This window comes from Chelmon rostratus, chromosome 21 (assembly GCF_017976325.1).
Source record: "Chelmon rostratus isolate fCheRos1 chromosome 21, fCheRos1.pri, whole genome shotgun sequence".
In the NCBI taxonomy this organism is placed as follows: Eukaryota; Metazoa; Chordata; class Actinopteri; order Chaetodontiformes; family Chaetodontidae; genus Chelmon; species Chelmon rostratus.
In genome coordinates this window covers 13567367-13583648 of record NC_055678.1, presented here as the reverse complement: position 1 = coordinate 13583648, position 16282 = coordinate 13567367, and the positions used below count along the sequence as shown (strand labels likewise).

The 16282-nt window shown below is 41.5% G+C and overlaps 1 protein-coding gene across 2 annotated transcripts in view; it reads right to left on the bottom strand.

Moving 5' to 3' along the window:
* The window catches only part of rhbdl1 (rhomboid, veinlet-like 1 (Drosophila)), a 36768-nt gene that overhangs the window by 4837 nt on the left and 15649 nt on the right, over window positions 1-16282 (bottom strand). For both annotated transcript variants that reach the window (XM_041962050.1, XM_041962051.1), the window contains 2 exons: window positions 15309-15457; window positions 15048-15160 (listed from right to left, as the gene is read on the bottom strand). In XM_041962050.1, coding sequence (XP_041817984.1) covers window positions 15048-15160; window positions 15309-15457 — 262 coding nt within the window. The remainder of the gene's footprint in view (window positions 1-15047; window positions 15161-15308; window positions 15458-16282) is intronic.

The following is a 16282-nucleotide window of genomic DNA, read 5'->3' as shown; positions in this document are numbered from 1 at the left end:
TACTCTGCCTAATCAGAAGTTGGGTGGAGCTGAGTTTTAAATTACGCAATGTCACCAAACTCTATAGAATGATTAGAATAAGAACGCTGTGAGCTGTCCTGCCCTGACAGGTGCAGCCAAACCATAAGGAGAGACTGAGGGAGCTGTCAGTCAAGCGCAGTCTGTGCTCGCCCACGCAGTCTCGACTAGGGGTCTAATCAGGTAAAGTGAAAACACCTGCGTGGGTGGACGATAGCCGTGAAAAGGGTCTTTAACCGTCAATCTGTCAGAAAGATCCTGGAAAACAAAAAATAAGTATTAAATGTTAGGAAAACATTCAGACGACTGTGGGGGTTTCTTGGCAGTAGCACTTCAAAGTCACAGTTTGATTGACATCACTTTGACTGCACTCATTTCCTGTTAGTATAAAATGGTCTACTGAATAAATTAAGCTTGCATGAGCGGCTACTCAGGCTGCACTGTGGCAGTTGGCAAAAGTGACAAAAAACCCATCCTTCTTGTTTTTTGAGATCCAACAGCTTTTTGTGTGTTTTCTGTTAGAGCTCAGAATCTATAAAACATGTGCATTACGCAGACATCTACCATTCATACCATCTGTATGAGGAAGGCCGTTTCAGACCTCTCGTCTTTTCTGTTGGTGGAGAACGTCTGCCGTGGATTTCTATGAGCGGGAATACTGAATGTCGGTGCAAAATGGTAAGTCAGTGACGCTTTTGCCCTATGAGGTTCAGGGACTGGCAACGGAAGCGGATATCGACTGTTGATGAGTTCAAGTGTTCGACCCATCTTTCATCTTAACAAACTGAGTGGGTAAAAAGAGTGAATAAACACTGAGAAACACCTCCATTTCAAGGTAAATCTGCAGCTGACTAACACGGGTATTTATAAATATTAAGAGATTGAGAATATTGTGTTTTGAAATATTAGTTTGAAAAATGAAGCTCGTTGCTTTGTATTAAAAAGTTGACAGTGAACCAATTTGCCCTTGGAGGGGTTAAAATGAAAGACTGTAATTGCTTAAGAACATTTTGAAAAGATGTTTGAAATATTGTACACTTTGTTTTTTGCAAATAGCATTTTTTAAAGGATGAAAGTACTGTGTTACAGTACATAGTTTTTTTTTTATATATATATGTTGATCTATAGGTGACATGACTGCCACCCTGGAGAGGGCAAGATTTGTGAAAACCTTTGGTGAATGAAGCACGGTGTACAGGAGAAGAGCTGTGCGTTGTGTTTGAATTTGCATGGACTCGCTTCCATCGTAGTGCAGGGAATCTCTCAGTGTGATGTTTGGCCTGTTAACAACAGAATTATGCCAAACAAAGGCAGCATGCAGTAGTCAGCGGCTGCTTTTAACTGTGTCAGAGTGTTTAAAGGTGTATGGAGATTTCATCCTGAATGCGGTGCAGTGCACCTGCCGCTGCACTAAGGGTTGCAGTGACTATGAAGTAGGACAGAATTCCAAGCGGGAGAAATCACAGTGGCAGTTGCTGGCGAGGACAGCGTTAGACACTGTTAATTATGCAAATGAGCTGATAAGGGAAGCGGAGAGGGCTGATAAAACAAAACAGCCTCTTTTTAATCACAGTTGGGGTTTGCTGGAGTTGTGATCTCAGATCTATAATGCATGCTGTAACATTCACATTCTGTGTGTGTGTGTGTGTGTGTGTGTGTGTGTGTGTGTGTGTGGGACTGCACAGAGTAAACATCGTCTTAAAGAACGCCTTGTCAGCCCGTGGTGCCAGTGACGATCATGGAATGACAGATGGTAATCAGAGTGCGTTCCTGACTCAATCATCTGTCCTCGCGCCGACACCTATGGGCTATTTTACGTGGATTTATGGGGCATATGAAGGTTGGCGCTTCAGCCAAAGATTTGAGGAGATTCACGGTGCCCCATTTTTAGTAGTTCCACGAAATTGCAATTACACAGTGGCGCATACAGTATGTGGTCTCTGATCTCTTCAAAGTAAAGGAAAAATTGAAGTGGAGCAACTTCAGCAGCATCAACATCTGACTTTCTCTTTTAGTCTTTTCCGGAGCTTCACATGTTTTTTGCAGCTCATTTGCGGCTTCAGTGCAGAGGAGCTGGGAGATATATTAATGAAATATTGATAGAATGACATGAGAGATATCAACTGGAGTTTTAGATTTGGTAATATTGTGATTTCGGTTAAATTTTGTCTTTTACTGCTTTTAAACACTGCATAGAATTAAGTGATATGATTTTATCAACTTTGCTGAAGGAGTGATATGACTGAACATTTTTTCCTTCTGCCTTTTTGCCCATTTCCACATCCAGCAAACAAGAAACAACATTAGCATTCAACTGGGGCTGCGTTTCTGGCCCTCTTGGTGAATCTCAGTCCAATATTCACTCTCTTTTTAGCTCTGTTTTTCTCTCCGCCAACTCCTGAGGGAAATATCTGGCTCTTTAGCTGCTAAATGCTCCACTATCTTCAGCAGCTGGTTGCTAACTGCAGCTGTATTTGTTTGGCTCCCTTCTTGGAGTGAGTTTTTAGAGCTTTGTCGCTGAAAACACCTGAATGTGAGCCATGAGAGCAGTGGGAGTGAAGTGAAGTTGCAGCTCCTTACGGCAGAGGAGGACTGCAGACTCGAGGGGGAACCTCTGGGTTCACCACTGCCAGCGACCCCCTTCACGTTACACACAGTAATTTGAGCCAGTGTTAATATAAACATGTTGATTGGAGCTGCTTTAAGAGCAGTGATGTATGAGGACCACCTCTTGGCAGGAGTCACTTGTCAGGGATGTGGCACCACCAGCTGTGGGTGAAGAGGAGAAGACAACCTGAGACCTGCGGCTCAGAGGAAGAGTCGAGCTCCACGGGGAGGAAACAAACTGCTCTCTCCTCCTGCTCGCTCTGCTTTGGCGAGAGGCTCCCAAATACAGTATGAATATTAAACAGGCCTGTCATGTGGGCTCTCCTGCTTAGGGGGATTTAAGATTTAGGATTCTCGCAGTCAGCAGGAGCTGAGACGTGAGGTGTACGATTATTTCAGCGCCAACCTGACACATTCCATCTCACGGACAGATTATTTATTGTTGCCGTCCTGAAGTCATCATCAATATCCTCAAATCTTTTTGTGAGCTTGCAACATCCACAAGTGCACTGCAGTGTAGACAGTAAAAATGATGTACTTTGTATAGAGTAAAAGTCAACTACACACTCAGGACTATACTCCATCTACCGCAGTAATCCCCAGTGCATCTGAGCCTCTGTCAAACCATACTTGCTACACCGGTGCTACACAGTGTTACTCTAGGCTGCCCTTAAGCTATGGGTCAACTTTGTATTTTTCAGTCTCCCCGGGATAAGGTGCAAACAAGGGATGGTAAGCTGATCGAAGGCCAGGGTTTGACAGTGCCTGAGGCTGTGCCTCTCTGTAGCCACTCCAGTGGAGGCTGCACCAGAGCACAGTAAATGTTGCAATAAAAAAAAAAAATCCTCTAATCTCTGGAAAATATGCCTCTGCACAAACATTTTCAAACCAGACGCTTTTCACTGTCTGCTTTCTAGAGTTTGTATGAGTGGGTAGCTGTCGACTCTGATTACTGACTGACTATATGCTGTGTATATGTGGCTGATGCAGGTTTTTCATGATCAAATGTTAGTGAATAGATGTTTAAAAATATTTAAACTCACAGGATAGGATATAAGGGGGAATATAATAGGTCAGTTTAGCCCATGTTTTCTATCCAAAATTCAGCATTTATGTATAATGCACATATTCTTTGGTACATGTTTGTTATATTCAGTCTTCGGATATGGAATATGTACTCACTGCTTTGTGTAAAAACGAGTTATACATAGCCAGAAGTTTGTTGAGGTTTTCGAAAGTTAAACCTGCATGTATTGATTTTTTTGTGGGCAGCATAACAAAACAGTGACATTCACTCAACTTATAAAGTCTAGCTGACGATTTACACATCTAGCAGACACAGAAAAACATTATCATTCACTTGGAGATGGGCTTCAGGCGCATGTAAATCAAATATTCACTCTCTTTTTAGCTCTGTTTGGTTTTCATCGGTTCTCAAGGGAAAAATCTCACGCTTTAGCTGCTAAATGCTTCCCTATGTTCACCAGTGAACTGCAAACTCTGTCTGTTGTTTGGCGCTGGACAGGTAAACGACGCTGCTGAGAGCAGTGAAACTGAACCAAAAACAGTCAGGTTGCAGGTTGGAAAACCAAAACAATGACATGAAAGATGCTGCAAAGCTCCGGAGAGCTGAGGGGACCTGCAGAGTCAGGAGATACTTCTCTGTGGGTTTATTACTGTCAGCAACCCCCTTCACATTACACAGTCATCTGACCTTTGCTGATATGAAAATATTGATTGGAGCATTTTAAGCACAGATGAAACCAGGGAAGAAAAACACATCATCTAACTCTTAATTTGTAAAGATGTCTACCAGAAGGTGTTTTCTGGGAACCTAACGGATGTCTGAGAACATTAATATGCTTGGGCTGCGTTTCTTGGTTGGTCAGCTAATAAATTACTCAGGAGAGGACAATTAAAGGACAGTGTGTGTTTATTTATTCAAGTGATTTAGTCAGTATTGGGTACAAGCAAATCTGGCAACCCAGCATTGTGCTTTTATTCATTTATTCAGTCTGTTGGTATAACCTATGCCGCACTCAGACCACGCAAATTTATGTAGTCATGCTTCATTATGAGACATGTAAGAATTGTCAATTTTCATAAAAAGGTAAAACATTTCAATAAAAAACTCATAGACAGTATCGGTGCTCATACTGCGGGATTGTTGCCTTTTAGGGCTGGGTTGCTCTATTTGTGCACGGTTGCCTCAGACAGATCTATCCTGTATGCATTAAATCTTGTGGCCCTGCACAGAGATGTGCTGTAGTCAGCACTCCTGTAGTCACAGGGCTGCCTCTGTTGGCTAATAAACTGGGGAAATGCCTGATCAGATTTATTTACTAAGCACAAATAAGGAGAGAGAGAGACTGATGGAAAGCGTGTAAGAGTGAGCGCATGAGGAACGCCGATACAGAAGACGCGCTCGGAGTGCAATCATGCAATCAGAACTACAGGGTTTTTTTTCTCCTCGTGTGTTTGTCTTTTTAAATATTTTGCTGCTAAATTACAAGAGAACAACTAAGGTTGTGGTTTCTGTTAAGTTAGCTGATCAAGAGGGAGCTGTCTGTACCTTTTGCTTTCATTATTTTCTCACTCAAGCTAAGAATACAGAAACATAAAAATATGAACATCGGTCCACGCTGTGGTTTGGAGTTCATTTTGTTCAGCCAGGTCTCCTCGGGTGAAGAACTTGCTAGCTGTCAGATGTAAATGACAGCAAACACAGAGACACAGTTTCAGACACAGTGAAGGAGTTACGTTGTACCACCTGAGTCTGACGCCAATATTAGATGTCAATGAAACAAACTACAGGTGGATACACAAAGTTCATAACTGCCACCAACATGCTTGACACTACAATTATGATGGTTCACATCTGTGAAATGTATAGACAACATCATAGTTATGTTGCTCTATGTAGGTGTGCAAATAATCATTATTTGATCAATGGTGAATTAATTAATAATTAATTTGTTCCATTACATGTCAAAAATAGCGAAAAATGCCCAGTGTAGCCTGATCAATGCTGGATTTTTGAGGCAGATACTGATATTTGACAGCTGTCTGTCATTTTTGTAATGAACACATAATATAAACGAACCTTTTTGATCAGACTTTTTTTGCTAAAGAAACTTGCACAAACCTACCTCAAACATTTCCTGTTACTTTCTGGCTGACATCTACACATTTATCAATATATCAGCAATAAGCCAATATTAGATGTATAATGGCACGGCCATCACAACTAGACAATTAATTTTGTCTGACCAACAGTCTGAAACCCAAAGATGTTCAATCCACGTTAATATAGACAAAGAGACAAAAGCAGGAAATCTTCACCAACGACAAAACAGAAACAGCAAATGTTTTGTATTTTTGTTAAATACATGAATTCAACAATGTGATTTTAAAAATAGTTGAAAATGAATTCTGCAGCAACGTTCTTGCTTCATGCATCATTCAATTTTGGAAGGTAAGTTCCTTTGGCTTTGGTAAATGAGCAGACACAGTTTTGCAGGTGGTCGAAGTGAAAATAAGTGAATGTCAGGATGACTCAGGTGGAGGCAGAACATCTGTCTCATGGTCTTTTGTCTACTTCACAGTCTATTTGAAAAGCTCATAGCTTCAAATGTCATTTAATAGAGTGGCGTCCGTTTCAAAGCCTCATTTCAACGATAATAGTTCTGTCAGACTGGGGGAGCTCTATTAAAGATATTTTCCACCTGGGAAGGAGATGAGAAAAAGAGATAAGGGAAATACCATCTCCGTGGCTGATGCTTTCCTTAAAGTGAAGCAGGATGACTCGCAATCAGTCCTCATCTGATCTAACATCTTCATCCATCTTTCCGTGCCCTGGTGGAGCATTGGTGGGAGGGAAGAAACCCCTAAGACGATGTGAGTCTGCAAAGTTTTACTTATCTGCAGCGTCTAGCTGCGGAGGAGCATCCAAACTGTCAGCATCCTAAAAGCGACAAAACACCACTGACCTGCGCTTCTGCACCGCAGGCAAATCAGGTCATTATACTAACAACTTCAATGAGGGAGACATGCATCTGTAGTCAAAAGAAAGCATAAATCAGGATCTTTCTTGTCAACAAATAAAAAAATAAAATAAAATAAAAGCACCAGCACCAACAATGCCAAGCTCTGGCCTGGACTGAATTCATCATTTTCACTGCGTGCCAACATGGCCAGTGGAAACACACCTTGCCCTTGCTTTCCTTAGAGATTGATTTTGTTTATTCTTACAGTTTTCTGCCCTGTTCAAATTTGCCACATGGGGAAAAATATGGTAATATTTATGCTCCCCCAGAGCCCAGGGGGCATCAAGAAAAATCAATATTCTCCACAAGTCATATCCTCAGAGCTGCTGAGAGGAGACCGCTCAGCACAGCACCAACCGTTGGTGGAAAGGCATAATCATATCTGATCTGGGAGAGAGTGTGTGCGTGTGTGTGGGCATATGAGCATGGCCATAACTGAAGAGGCAAAGAGACGAAATTTAGAGATTAGTGAGCGCACGTCCAAATACGGCTAATGCTCCTGAAGTTGTTTATGCTGTAAGAAGAGCTGTAAAAAAAAATAAAATAAAATAAAAAATTCTTGTCACGACCAAAGCGGTTATCACTCACGACTGCTTTTCAGCACAATAGCTGACCTTGGATGGAAATTACTGAAATTCCTCAATGAAAAAGAGCATGAAATCGCTTCCTGTGCTCAAGGTTATAAAGCTACAGTGATGGGTAGAGCGAGGGTGATGGGCTTCTTCGGAGGGGGACCTTGAAAGCAGCCACCGACGTAAACGCAATATGAACTGAGCAGAGAACAAGCCTCCTCTTTTATTTCGACAGAGTGCCTGACAAATATTATTGTCCTGGATTGGCTTCACACAGCAGATGCAAATGGACACCCATAAACATGGTGGGCTCGCTCCACACAAATGGGCAACCTTCAATTAGGCTGCACTACAGTAGAAATATTCATCATCCTTGGTGTTGTTATCAGCCCGGCTGCAGGGGGTGGTTGTAGAGGAAGTGAGCTCGGTGTCACCTCGGAAGAGTTGACTGTGGGGTGGGATGGGGGGGTTGGGAATTACCATAATCACGCTGGCAGCCTCTGCAACGCACCAAGGTCACCCTGCCTCCTCAGTTCAGCCGAGCACCAGGAGAGTACATCAGAAACACAGGCCCAGACTCCTCAGCGCTATATGCAACACCACGGTTTGCACACACACAGGCGTCCGCAGCTGAAGTTGGCTAAAAAGATAGAAATCTGACCTTGTATACTGACAATGTTGAGCGGTCGCAGACACACACTCCACCAAAGGGCCTTCAAAGTAAGAGCGAGCAAGAAGTAATTGGTATTCAGCAGGCAAGAGCAACACAAAGACGACTCCAGAGCTCTCGCAGTCCTAAAAACGCCTCCTGCTCTCCACAAAACTTCCCAGATTCTCCTCGAGCCGATCAAATCAGCCCGCAAACTATCTTGAGCACCACTGTGAATCAACTAAGAGTTTTCGCAGAACAAAACACCTTAACGTAACAGTTAAAAGTTTTTCCTGAGCCTCACGGAGCTTTCAACAGCATTTCAATTTAAGAGTAGGGAGTCATCCACTGAGAAAAAAATGTGAATTGCAGTTGAGAGCTCTGGAAAAAGATAATAAGCGGACTCTCCAAGGTCAAAAACAAATGTTCAACGTCACTCATGATGTATTTTCAATCAAGTGTATTAAAGAAAACTAACTCACATAGCATCATGCTTCTGTATCAGACAGACAAATTAACAGAGAACAAGTAATCCTCAAATAACAGTAAATAAAACCTATAAAGTAACTGTAACTGGTGACACTCATCTCTCCCCTTATCAGCTAAGATCAGCTCCAGCCCCCCAGGAGCCTCCAAAGGATAAGCTAATGGTTATAGATAATGAATGGTTGGATGTCAATCCGTTACTATAACCCCTGCTTTGTAACTGGAAATCTAACAAAGTAGGACAGCTTTTTCTTTTTTTTTTCTCCTCCAATCATTCATGAATTTATTGATTTCAATCTTGTAGAGTCAACCCCAAAGCTGTATTTCTGGGCTTTTGGGGATTCCTCTCTACTCTACTCGCAGCTTGTGTGCCTCGACCAAACACCAAACATCAGCAAAATGGATGATGGACAAAGTCACTCTTGGCCACGCACCAAGGCCCTCTATTCACTGGCAGCATATGTAATCATATTTACTCTGCCTAAATATGTGCAGTGCACTTTTAAGAGGCATCAATCAGTTATATAACGGGGACCTGAAAATGGCAGCGTAACACAGGCAAAAATAAGCCTCAAGACCTCCAGTCATTTAGAGAGTCAATGGGCTTTTATTAGCCTGAGAGAAAGCAGAAACAATCATCTGGCTAAATTAGCACCAACAGTACAGCGAGCATCAAGGCCTCAGCACAAAGTTGACACCGCCGCCTTCCTGCCTGACATCAGAACCACATTAATCAACTGCTGAAGGCTTAAACATTACATGTAATGACAACGTCAACTGGCTCGCAACTATGAGGTTATGCTGACATGCAGTCATTTATCACATTTCCATTACAATTCCCCAACAGGACACAAACGCCATCAGGCCACATGTCTCTTCCTCCTCTTGACTGAGGACACCAATAAACAGTGTGAACGCACCGCTCTCTCACACTGGCTGACGGTTTATTACAGTTCACGAACACAGGGAGGAGAAAATCTTCCTGCATAATTCACACCATAGGCTGCTTCATATGTATGTTGGGGGGGGGGGGGTCCACCTGCTCTTATGGTGCTCAGTGACACAGGGAAACCTCTCAGGGTTTCCAGTTCAGTAACTCAGCTGCATATATATATATTTCTTAACCTTCATTCATCTAGGGATGGCGTGAAACGTGAAAAGTGCTGAATATTCTCTGCTGCCAGCTTCTCAAATGAGATGATTTGCTGCTTGTTCTTTAGCACATATAACGGTAAACTGAAGATGTTTGGGTTTTGGACTTCTGGTTGAGTGAAACAGCATATTGCGAAGACGTCACAGCCCTAGTTAGCACCAAATTGATCTTACAGTATCAGAAGTACTCATTATGCTCACTGACCCCTGTTAGTATTAAACTATATTATTGGGTTCAGGGGCAGAGCGTAAAATCTTGGACCCTGTACTAACTCAAACCCACAGCTGTTCATTGTAGTATCTTTGTGGGTCCTTTTCCCTTCAGTCCGACACTCCTAACTGGGTAATTATTATTGATGCATTCATATATGATTAGTACTTTAATGTTGTAGTTGATTTAAGTGGAGCTAAGTTTAACTACTTGTACTTAATTCATAATAATGCATCATGTTTTATACATCATCATATACTTTGTCAGATTTGAATCTGAAAAGCAACAAGTGACTATAGCTGTTAAATAAATACAGTCAAGTAAAAAGTACATTTCCCTCTGAAATGCAGTGAAGTAGAAGTATAAAGTAGCATTAATGTGGAAAGTCTCGCAAAATGATACTAATATTTCTAATTTGAAACAGTTTCAAATGAATAATCAGGCACGTAGCCTGGGGTGAGATGAGGTGTCTCTGTATTATTTTATGGAAGTTTTATTATCGTTCTTATCTTCTACTTGTCTGTTTTGTACATTTGCATATGCATTTTATTGCATTTTTATTGTATTCTTATTGCACTATGTATATATTTGTTTTTACAAAAGGCCATCTGGGGACAAGCATTGGAAATTAAATGCCATGATTTGTGGAATTATTCGGCTCAGTGAATGTTCTATGCCTATGTCTGAGTCCCCATTAAAATAAACCAAAAATAAATAAATAAAGCAAAACAAAACCCAATTAAGATATTCTTGAAAAAGATTATTTTTCTGCAATGGCAAACAGAAAAGAGAGAGTTGGATGACACCAGCAATAATGTGCAGGACACGTGACACACACACACACACACTTGTTTTCTCTAAATAAGGTCTTAAGCACATTTCTTTCATGCTTGACTACAACTTTTTCTTCACAACTGAAAGTGAAGCCGGCAACAGATTCTGCAAGAATTTGCTGATATTTCAGCAAAACCAGACGATTCAAAGTGAAAGCTTCACTTCAGGTCTTTGTTTTGTCGCACTGAAGATTGCAGACTGCAAACAGCAGAAAAAATACAGTATGTCAACACTAACGCCTCATCAACACACTGATATCTGAGTGGAGTGGGGCATGGTGAGACAGCGGACGCAGGCTTGCTGTTATGAGAGGCTGCTGGAAGACTTGGATTGTCTCAAATGTAAGGTGTTAGGGGAGGCAGACACCCTGAGGCTCACACAGGGTGAAGAGGAAAAACATGGTGTTCTGGCACATGAAGAAGCTGAGGGACGGAAAGTAAAAAACAAAGAATCGCTGCTTATTTTCTGTAACGTGGAGTTGGGCCGAAATGGTGAACATGACTCAATATTTTGCATTAATCTCATCAACCTCGTCTGAAATTCTGTTCATATTTGGAAACATGAAATTCAAGAGGAGCTCTTCAGCTGCTGTTAGTGCAGCAGAGCCATGAAGGATCACTGAGCGGATGCAAAGTGAGCAAGGACAAGGACCACGGCCTGAACACCACTGTCAGAAAATAATTACAGAATTGTTCCTTTTGTCAGCACACATCCAAGGACAGAATGTGCAATATCATACTTAATTTTCAGAGGAGGCACTACAGTGCAGGACCAATACAATGGAGTCAAAATCAGGCCACAGCCAAGGTTTAGAGATGTGTCTATAACTCCATGTGACCTACCCAGATTAAAACCTTGCATTTCGTGAAACTAATTCATCTTCTCTTTTAAATTGTGACATTCATTATCTTCAAGATAATGACTGCAGAGATGTGTGTATTCATGCATGTCAGATATGTATATCTGTGGGAGCAGCTTTATACTTATTTGAGGCATCTTCAAAAAGAAAGAAAATCTTTCTTTCGGCTTTGAAAGCAAACCCTAAGGAGCAGAAATTGTTGCAGTATGTTAAGGCACACACATAAAGGCATAATACCTGTAGCGCGGCGCTCCATAAATGCACACACTGCGTGCAGCCACGACCCGAAAGCTCCGCTGCCGCACGAAAATAACAAGCAACATGCATGAAAGAGCTGATAGCAACAGCCGACATGATTGAGCTCATGAGCTAGAATAAGACTGCATGAATATAAACATGAGACAGCCATGGGCAACAAAATGGGGCGAGTGGGAAAAAAATTAAATCAAGAACTTCACAGAATAATCTAAAGTGCTGGGTAATTTCTAACATCCAAAAGCGATTGTAAGTTTACAAAGACTGAGGAAAAACTGGGAAAATGCAAAGTGTGAGGCAGTAAAACAACATGTGGAACACAAGCGCGCGCATACACACACACACACACACACACACACACACACAGAAGACTAGATGGGTGAAATGATGTACATTAACGAAATAAATGGATCTTACATTTCACACATCAACCTACCCATCTGTCTATGACATCGACATTTTTCTCCAATTTAGTTTGCTGTGTAAATTGAAAAAAAACTTGTAATCCAAACCGCAACATGTGCAAACATAAAAAAACAGTCCATAAAATCTCAGCAACAGTAGATTTACATCGTAGTTTCATCTAAAACGACCACAGCAGCACGACTACTACTACGACGACGAGTCTACAGCCATGTTCGTGACTCTGTGAGCTTTACGCTAACATTGGCATGCAAACGGGGTCAACGCTAACATGCTGATATTTATCAGATATATATTATCACGTTCAGCATCTTAGTTTAGCATGCTAGCATGACAAAACTTCATGTTGGTCACTAAACATGTAATTTAATTTTCAAGTCAGGAGATCAAGTTTTTACATTTCATCCTGAGGTGCTCATGAATGTGTGCTACCAAATTTCATGCCAAGCATGTCACGTGTCGACCTCGTGGTGGTTTTCTCTTTCAATCGTTCATTTTAATTCATACACCTTAGAAAGGGTTCAGTTTCAAATTAGGTCCTACAACTCAAAAATGTGTCTTGAAATGACAAATTTGCTATCAAGGCTAATTTGAAGGGTTGTAAATTCATTGTTTACTTTCATAAAATCCAAACTCTCTCCAGACAACAATCCATCCTCACCATCAGTCTGCCTCATAACAGAGTCTGAGCATCTTTTAAAAACCGCCTGCTCTTCCCAAAGCCTGGGCGGTGGTCTTTGTCTGACCTCTCACCTGTGGGCAGCAGCGCTGTTCGTCTGCTCCCAACTGAGCCGAGACACCACTTGTCATGATCCCTGGAAGCGCCATTAACCCCTTCCAATACTCCAGAACACGCACAAAGAGTCCAAGTGCGCCACCTGCTTTCTGATGGGATACTTTCACAACTTCAGTGTCAGCACAGCTCCAGTTTCAGCTCCACGAACCAGGATCAGATGGTGAAATTGTATATAAAAGCTGATCATCATCTTGTGACCATGAGACAGCTCAGCTCTTCCCCACTGGGACATCTGTCAGACTGAGGAGCTGAAACTCAAAATCGACCAAACGTTGAATTAGTTTACACTGGTTATACTGTGTTGAAAGTTAAACGCAGCAAAATTCAAATTTAATTCCAGACAGTTACACACAGCTTCAACTTGTACAACACTGATTCAATTTTTGATCACTACGATGTCACTAGAGCATAGAAATTCTAATGAATGCGGTTCGATTCCAGGCTCTGGGGTACAAATATCACCATCTCCTCGCTGCTCTCTCCTCCTTTCTGATTCGGGCTGCAGCTTAAATCTCCAAACAGCATCTCAAACTGCACTTAGGCCAATTCCCCAGAGAGAAACCCTGCATTACTCTGCCACTTTTCCTCCTCTAAGTCCCACGCTCACTCGCTTGCTCTCTCTCTCTGTCATCATTGCTCAAATAAATCAAAGCTACAATAATTCATGAGTGTTAAGAGTGTGTATGCATGCATGTATAGGGCAGTGGGGGCTGACTTTTACAGAGCACAAGGAGTATTAACAGCTCTAACTCCATTTTGTTACTGTGTGTGCAGAGAGAGGACAGGAAAAGAAAAATTAAGAAACTGGATTTTTACTCACATAGAAAAGAAGGCCTAAAAATCACATTACTAAAAATGAATGAATATAACTAAGCATGAATTAGACTATTGCTCTGGACAGTAATCAAATAATGGTTAGCAAGAGATTTACGAGATCCAAGACAGAATTTTTTCCCAGTGAAGATGAAAGGGAAAAGAGGTTTATGCAGCCGTGTTGATATGACTTCTGAAAATACGCATTATCGGCAAAAAAAAAAAAAAAAAAAGCTGCAGTGAGGAACCACATCCAGCAATCAGTGTGGATTTAAAATTTCCAATCTCCAAACTGGCTGGAGGAGGATGAAAGTTAATGAGGTTTCTCGTCAACAAAGACTTGAGTGCAGCGGCCAGACCTCTGGGCACAGTGAGTCACTCCGCTGCATTCGGTTTGGTGACTCGTATTTTTTTCAAAGGTCTGGACCACCAGCTGGGTCAGATTTATTGCAGCCATCAAACGGGCCTACTCATGGGTGTCAGCTTGAGGACAAGATGCTAACTAATTCAGTTTCACTGGAGGTGCATTAGATGCTGAAAGTAACTGCTGGTTTTCATACAGCAACTAATAAATGATGAAGGTACCAACAAAACCAATTGCATAGCATTTTCTGAGCAATTGACTGTAAAAACAGTAATAAAAGGAAAAACAGACTATAGATATACTGAGGACAGGTAAAAATAATCGTCATTGTCCTAAAAACAGAAAGCAATGCAATGCAGAGTATCTAAAACTGTCTGCACATTTGCTAACAATATCTAAAGTATGTGCTACATCACTGCATATTTCATTTCATATTCTTTTTTTTTTACATGGCACTGTCATGCCAAGCTCGCCCACACAACACAGCACACTTTCCAGCTAAATACGACATCATGAATATCTCTTATAGGAATATACTTTAACAGATTGACAAAACGACGAGCACTCATGTAAAATATTTGATAAAATGAAGTAAAAAAGTGAAATAATATGAACCTAATCACAATTTTTCAAAATAAAAGGAGTCAGCAGTTTTAGGCTACGTGGCTGGGCAGATTTGCAGATATATATTAAACTTATTAAGAATGCTACTTGTAAATGTCTTTCTTTTGTTAAAAAGTAGACCTGTCATGTTACAATCTTAGCTGCAGCATCATTATTTCTTATTCCCTCTGATTTGATATGTTCATGTGTGGTGAATGAATTGTCACCTTTTTTTATGTGGCGAAAATTCATTAAACATACAGTATACAGTGAAAAGTGGATGAATGAACAATGTCATGAGATTTCCACTTTGGGATCCACTGGTTTACATGATAATACAACATTCATAATACACTCACCGGCCAGCACTCCTGCCATGTAAAGAAGACTTATTCGTAAGATGCCGTGGACCATCTCCAAAGGAACGCCAATCATCAGCTGCAGCAAAGCATTGAACCCCAGCTGCTCCAAACTGAGGAGAGAGCACAGAAAGAGAACAACATTCAAATGACAGCATGCGGTATTTGTTCCTCCCACTGCTGCTACATCTGCAACAACCAACCGGATCTTAATTGAACCAGTCTGACAGAAATCAGCGAGTGGTGGGCGGAGGTTCGTACCCAACGTGCATGAACATGTAGCTGAAGAAGCGCCACACTTGCGCGCGGTGGCCGGGATGGTAGACCAGGGGGCTCTTCATGAAGTCAGGCTGATAGGTCTGCAGCACCCACTTGTTTAGCATGATGCCATAACACATGAACACGATAATCTGCAACAGACACAGAAGTGACACCGAACTGTCAGTTCTTGCTGACATACCCATTACCGGCTCTCTCTGCAGACTGCTGGTACAAAGGTGGAAACTGTGCTGCAAAACAAAACCCATTGTGCTTTGAGAAAGACGCATGACGTTTTCTTGTCTTTCTGTATTCCTCAGCTGATGCCTATTAGACTTGTGCAGACAATTACTGCCCACAGGAAAAAAAAAACCTCAGCACATCTGGTTCAATTCCATTAATTTCTTTTCATAGAATAATGAGTCATTGTCTCTGTGAATTAAAATGAATGTGAACCGTTATTATCACATCCTCATTGTTATTACAGACCATTCAGTGTCATTTGGAGGCATTATGAGAGCACTTGGCTTTCTCTCCTCAGAATTATGATGATTTAAAGGAAAAGGTTGAAGTTTTGTTAAGAAGCTGTAGGTTATTTTCCCGACTTAATCCCCAACCATTCAACAGTGATCCGCGAGGGCGTTTGTGTGAGTGGATTTCTTTTTCTTTTTTCCAAATGAACATAATAGGTCATTTAATGCCACTGTGGAGGCCAGGGTGTTCGCTGACCTGGTTTCCCAAGTTCCAAAATCAGTGTCTGAAAAAAAAAAAAAAAAAAAAAAAAAAAAAAACCCTGCATGCAGGCTGACTGAGGGTTTCAGCTCGAAGGAATGGCATTAAATGCACCCACTAAGCCCCTGACTCCCAAATGGGTTACCAGCTCACATCGAGCTCACAGTAAAAGCGTGTGATCAAAGGCAGAAAATCTTTTCAGTGGGTCTGAAGCGAACAACTGAGCCAACAGAACAGTCTAAAGT